The sequence below is a fragment of the Microtus ochrogaster genome, chromosome 6 (genome assembly GCF_000317375.1).
Source record: "Microtus ochrogaster isolate Prairie Vole_2 chromosome 6, MicOch1.0, whole genome shotgun sequence".
NCBI lineage: Eukaryota > Metazoa > Chordata > Mammalia > Rodentia > Cricetidae > Microtus > Microtus ochrogaster.
Genome location: NC_022013.1, coordinates 20,675,518 through 20,682,385, shown reverse-complemented (window position 1 = coordinate 20,682,385; position 6,868 = coordinate 20,675,518). Strand labels below are relative to the sequence as shown.

The following is a 6,868-nucleotide window of genomic DNA, read 5'->3' as shown; positions in this document are numbered from 1 at the left end:
AGAGAGAGAGAGAGAGAGAGAGAGAGAGAGAGAGAGAGAGAGAGAGAGAGAGAGAGAGACTGAGTCCCCGTGCGGACTTTTGAAACATCAGAGCCCACCCCCAGAGATACACCTCCAACAAGGTCAGACCTATTAATCCTTCCTGACTATTCAACTAGGAACCAAGTCTACAGACAGACGAGTCTGTGGGTCATTCTCATTCAGACCACCACGGGTCTCTGCTAAAGAACTTATCCTGGAAAGTGACAGAACTGCCCTTGAGAAGGACATAGGCTGTTGACCTTGTTCCCACCTCACGTGGCCTCTGTTCCTTACAGAAATTGATGAGCATCAACTACCTGGGCAGCGTGTACCCCAGCAGAGCAGTGATCACCACCATGAAGGAGCGGCGGGTGGGCAGAATCGTGTTCGTGTCCTCTCAGGCAGGACAGCTGGGGCTGTTTGGTTTCACAGCCTATTCTTCGTCCAAGTTTGCCATAAGAGGATTGGCAGAAGCTCTGCAGATGGAGGTAAATGTATTTATGTTTGTGTGTCTTCCTCGCAGATCAGTGTGAGCACTGTAGTTTTCTAGCATCTTTGCCTGTGTTTGAATTTCACTAAAGATTTGGAAATCTGATACCAGTGTAAAGAAAACTAATTCAGTTGTAAGTTCTGGGTTTAGCAGATCTTATTGCATAAAAATAATCCTCAGGACAGAGACAAAATGATTCTGAGTGCAGGGAGTTGTCTGCTGCATAGAGTCCTGGAGATGCCTTCCTGATACTGGTCAGCCTCTGCTTCAGTGAGCCAGGGATGCCGTTAGATAGACAGTTTTCTTAAAAATCCATGCCGGACTAGGGAGCTGGCTCAAAGGGTGAAATGCTTGGTACAGTGTGAGTACCAGAGTTTGGCTCTCCATTTGGACATGCTGGGTGGTTGTGACAGTCTGCCTGTAATTCTTATACATAGAAGGTGAAGACAAGGGCGCAAAGCAAGCTGGCTAGCTGGCTAGCCTAGTCTTACCAGTGTGAGTGCAACTGAGAGATCCCATCTCAAAGCATAAGATAGAGAATCATTCAGAAAAACTCAGCATTAGCCTCAGGCGTCTGCACACACAGTCTTAGTCAACAGAGCATGCATAACTATGAAATTGCAGCCATCACTCTTAAGGACTCTACAAATAACCATTCTTCTTTCTTTCTTCTCTCTCTCTCTCTCTCTCTCTCTCTCTCTCTCTCTCTCTTTCTCTCTCTCTTTCTCTCTCTCTCTCTGTGTGTGTGTGTGTGTGAATGTGAAGTATGTGCAGGAAGTTTCTTCAGGTCACTTCTTTTTGGAAGGGAAGTTGAGTTTTTAGTGAATTCGGTGAGTTCGTCAGATTCACATGGTCACTTGGTAACAGGGATAATACAAGGTTGACCCTGTGACTGCAAGTTTCCAGGTCCTGCCGCAGAGGATGTCTGTCATTCAGGGCAGACTGTGCATCTGGCAGCTGCCTCATCCAGTCATTTTGGTTTTGGTCTCAGGATCCATGTAGGCATACGAGTTTGGGAGGTAAAAATATATGCCCATATTCCCCCATGTCTGACAATAAGATATCATCTGGGTGCCCTGGTTGTCACTCCCGAGGGGACAGTAACACCGCAGCTGGTCCAGTCCTCTCATGACAAGAGCGATTGTCCACAGTGCTGGTGGCTGGATGGCGCTAAGTCTCCTTGACTCCTGTACATTAAGAGTGCTATTACTTAAATAAGAAAACAAAACAAAGAAAACTGCGATTTTATTTGGAGAAAATAAATTCAGTCTTTTGAATCCAATTTGTTCATAGTAAAACTTGCATCAAAAGATTTCCTTAAGATCTGTTTTTTGAAATCTGGATAACTTGGTCAGTTTTTATGAATAGTTGCTAAAATGCTTAATGCTTTGAGTAAATTTTTCAGTTCAATTAATATTTTAAGTCTTCTGTTTATCTCCCTGTTCCCCAAACTGAAGTAAGCCCCTGGAAATCTGGGCATGGTGTGTTTAATCGAATGCTTTGTTGGTATTTGGGATTGAATTTTCTTTTCCAGTCTTTTAGATACAAATATATTATTTAAAGATCTTTTTAAAACTTGATCTTTTGGCAAGTAGGTCTGAGAAGCCTCTGTTGGTCTTTGTGAGTTACCTAATTATCATTTACTCACTTTTTTTTTTTTTTAGCCATTTTTCTCTAGTCCTAATATAGGACCAAGCAAGACTACTAGAGAAAATGTTTTATTTTATTAAGTTCCCAACTGAAAAGCAAGTGTGAGAGAAATCGCTTGTCATTGTCACAACTGGTCCACTGTCTGGTCTGGAAGGGAGCCCTGGCTGTCAAGGCCAAGCCACGAACCCTCTTTCCCTGGCCACACTGGCTAGGAGCCAGCTTTCACTCTTGCACCTACTCGACTGGCTGGCCAGCAACTGCTCTTTCTTTCTCTTGACCTATGTACCTCCCCTGAGGCCACACAGCTGTGTCACTAAGGCAACCTAGGAGATAAAGGGCAGGCTGCCTGTCCGTGGCTAGCCTTGTTGTCCCCGCTTCACCCCAGATGTCTTTATGAGGACAGAGACATAAGTCAACAGCAAACAAAAGGATCATGCCAAAATGAACTTGATTGTCCGAGCCTTTGGATTACTAATTACCAGGGTAAAAGGACAGGTAACAAGGTTGATGTTGGACAGTATTTGGAAGACTGTCCCCCGAAAAGAAGGTCCACTGGGATTGTTGGAGTGTGTTCATCAGTAGAGAAGTTGAATGGGAAGAGAAAGTAGGGGACGGAAAAGCTTTGGAAGAGCCAGATTAGGTTGGGATTAGGCAGAATAGCTGTAGAGCTGATAGAGAAATTATCTGGAACCGGGCATGGTGCTGCACACCTGTACCGCAGGCATTTGGGACATCTTGGCAGAAGGCTCACCAGTTGATAGCCCAGCCTTATGCAATGAAGAGATCTTAGTGTCAAAGGGCAGAGGGGAGTTTCTCTATGTAAATACTGCCGAGGATGTTTGCAGTAGCCTTGCTTGACTGTTCCTACTTTGGGGATCCACCTGACACTCCATGGGTGGTGGTACAGGACCTCGCCACACTTGGGTTCGGATGCAGCAGTGGGCAGCAGGGAAGGCAATGAGACTCACAGTCTTCTGCAAGTGAAGTGAACCTAACAGTGTAGTATTGGAAGCAGCTTGAAAGGCAAAAAGACTATGACCTTGTAGATAAGGGCGTAGACCTATTCCTCCTATTCCTGCCTTGAAACTCTGCTCAGTTCGTGGTGGAGTCTGAGTGAGCACACTGGTTAAACATGATCTGTCCACACGGGGCAGCTCCCAGCCTTTGCCTGGTCAGCAGGCAGGGAGAACCTTAGTAGGAGGTGGCTTGACGTACTTTAGAGTTGGGAATTCTTGCTAACCACTCCAAGTCATCATCATGGAGAGGTGTCCTCAGTGCTTTTGGTGGCAGTTGATTGGCAGTCCCCTTATGAGCCTGATGACCTTCCCCTTCTAAGACTCAGCACAGCTCACACAAGTTAATGGATGAATACAAATGATCTATTTATTGACAGTGCAAACCTTGTTTGTGACCAGGTGAAGCCTTACAATGTGTATGTCACTGTGGCCTACCCACCAGACACTGACACCCCGGGGCTGGCGGAAGAAAACAAAACGAAGGTCAGTACTCCTACGTAGTTGTTTGCCTTCTGTGTCGTATGCGTGTGTGTGGGATGTGTTTTGTGTGGGGGATGTGTGTGTGATATGTGTTATAGTGTTTGGTGTGGGATGTGTGGTGTACATGTGATGTATGTTGTGTGAGTGGTAGGTGTGTATGATGTGCACTGTGAGTTTGTATGTTATCTGTATTGTGTGATGTGTGTAATGTATATTATGTGTGTGTTATGTGTGATGTATATTGTGTGTGATGTGTATCATGTGTGTTGTGTGCATTGTGTGTGATGTGTGTACATGTATATGTGTGATGTGGGGGTAGTGTGTGTATCTGCATGTGACTGTGTGTGTGTGTTCTGTGATATATATATATGTGATGTGTGTGTATATGTGTCTATATGGGTTGTGCTTGTTTAGGTTTGTGTGTCTATGTGTGTACTGTGCATGTTTATGTGTGGGGACTATACATATTTGAGTTTGATATGTGTATATGTATAAATTGTGCATGTTTGTGTGTGGGGATTGTGTGTGTTTGGATGTGTATTTGTGTGTGCACTGTGCGTGTTTGTGGGGGGATTGTGCATGCTAGGATGTATGCCGGTGTGTTTGTGTTTATGTCAGTGTGTGTGCAGTGTGCATGTTTGTGTACGGGGAGTGTGCATGTTTAGATGTGTGTGTTGTGTATATGCATTCGTGTTTATGTCTGTTTGTGGGGATTGTTCATGTTAGGGTATGTATGTTATGTGTGTGTAGTGTGTGTACATGTTTGTATATGGAGATTGTATATGTTTGAATGTGTGCATTGTGTGCATGTGCTTATATGTATGTCTGTGTATTCACTATGCATGTGTTTGTGTGTGGGAACTGTTCATGTTAGGATAGGATGTGTGTGTATGTGTGTCCACTGTGCCTGTTTATGTGTGGGGATATGTGTCATGTATGTTTGTTTGCATGTATATATTGTCTGTGTTATGATGTGTGTATTGTGCATGTTTAAGTGTGGGTTTGTACATGTTGGGATGTGTGTTTCATGCATGTTTGTGTGGGAGGGTTGTGTGTGTTTGATTGTGCAGCTGCATATGGACACCAGAGACCTGCCGTGGGTGTTCTTCCTCAGATGGTGTCCACCTTGATCTTGAGCTTTCACTGTCCTGGAACTGTTAAGTAGGCCGAGCTGACTACTCTGTGAGCCTTGGGGTCCTCCTGTCTCTGCTTCTGAGGGCTAGCTTTGCAAGGCTATGGCCATCCAGGGACAAGGCAAGCCCTTTCTCTCCCCAGCCCCTGTTCTGGTTTTTATGCTACTTCAGCTCCTGACGTTTACCTGTTAGTGGTTCCTATTGGGTCTTTTGGTTGCAGGGTGCTGAGCCAGGACTTGACTTCCCTAGGGTTCTCCAGGCAGATCTTTCTTCCTTCCTCTGCAACTTAATTTTTTCCAGCTTTATTCTCTTATACATTACAGTTGTCCAGCACTGCTTGTGGTCTTGTCTCTCCCCACTTGGGATTTATGTTCCCCAGATGAAGCCATTTCATCCATGTGTTTAAAATCAATACTTACATACATGTATCCATACACTCATGCATACGTTATACATATTACTTCTTGCTGGGGAAGCTAATATGGAAGCCTCAGATCTACTCCCTCCTCCCTGTTATCTGTGATGGGCAGATTCTGTGTTTATATGTAACTATGAAATTAGCAAAGCCTAAGCTTCTCTAATGACACTTCCTTTCTTGCATGTGGTCATTTAACTTGTGTGCATCTGTGGCCCGCTCACTGGGGATAACTGAATGTCCTTGGATCTGAACACATGGGGTTTCTTTTACTTTCATTGCCTTTCCTCACAGCCCCTTCACTGGGACTTCCTGGCGAGACACAGGCCGAAGCTCGCCATTCTCAACACTCCACTCTTTCTGTTCCCTTTCTGTCCCTTTGTTGGACTCTGCCTTTCGCTTTTGTTGTTTATCTGCTCCTTCTGGTGGCCTTTCTGTGATCCTAGAGAAAGGCCCATGGTAGGTAACATTGGCTTAGAATTTTCCTTAATGAAAATGCTTCCTTCCTTTCTTTCTTGGTGCGTGTGTGTTTGTGGTTGTTGCGTTTGATAGGTTGTTTTATTGGGCACAAAATTTTAAGTTGAAAATTGTGGTTCTCAAAGTTTTGCAGGCATTTCTCACTGAGATCTAGCTCCTAGGGGAACTTGTGACCAAACACCCCAGGAAAGCATCCTGACGGGGAAAGGTTTGCTTTGGCTCCACGTTCATGGTTTCAGAGTCATCAGGACAGGGAGGACTCTGGGCAGAGCAGTTCAGCTTGCAGGAAGCAGAGGAAAGGGGAGAACTGTAGCCTAGGGAACACTTGCCTAATGATCCACTTCCTCCAGCAGGCCCCACCTCTTACCTTTCACCTCCTTCCAATATGCCATCAGAATGGGCCTTCCTCCTGACTAAGCAGCCCTCTGTCACAAGCCCTGCCCCGCCCCGCCCGAGGTGTGCCTCCCTCTCCCAAGGCTTCTCTAGTTTGTTTTAGTGTTTTAGTGGTGGTCTGTGTTTTTGAACCCTCTTCTCTTTTTATCTTTTTAAAATGTCATTTGATGTGAAATGCTCTTATTTCATACAAACTAGACAGTCATGGGAGCCCCTTTATTCTGTCAACTCATGAACTTTGTTCTGGAACATTTTCAATAATTTTCCCATGCAGACTATTTCAGTGCGTTCTTTCTGGACTCTTGTCCACTTTCTGGTCCGATGGTCCCACTTCCTTCTCTTATCCTCGTCTTCTTTCTCCTTCCATTTTTCTGTTCAAATTTTTATTTCTACTGATTTATTTTTTTAAAAAAGCTTTTATCTTCTTCCTATCATGGGGTTTGCCTTAGCACTCTGTTCTATGGCTGTGAAGAAACACCAAGACCAGCATAACTCTTATAAAAGAGAAAATTTAATTGGGGCTTTCTTACAGTTTCGTAGAGTTAGTCCATTAACGTCACGGAGGGAGCTTGGTGCCACAAAGGCAGGCGTGGTGCTGGAGAGTGGCCGGGAGTTAAATCCTGGCCCATAGGTAGAGAGACCCTGGGCCTGGTGTGAGCATTTGAGTCCTTTCTTTATTCCTGAGGAGCTTTAGTCTGGACAGTGGTTGGTTTTGTTCTTTCCATTTTACTCTCCCTTATCTGTTTCTTTACTTGGTTACTACAGGCATGCGGCGCTGCACGTTAGTGATGAT

At 44.8% G+C, this 6,868-nt stretch overlaps 1 protein-coding gene across 1 annotated transcript in view; it reads left to right on the top strand.

Annotated features, from left to right (window-relative positions):
• Positions 1–6,868, top strand: part of Kdsr (3-ketodihydrosphingosine reductase) — a 49,008-nt gene that overhangs the window by 24,726 nt on the left and 17,414 nt on the right. Inside the window, exons 6-7 of the mRNA XM_005348293.2 lie at positions 318–509; positions 3,577–3,660. Of these exons, the coding sequence (XP_005348350.1) occupies positions 318–509; positions 3,577–3,660 (276 nt within the window). The remainder of the gene's footprint in view (positions 1–317; positions 510–3,576; positions 3,661–6,868) is intronic.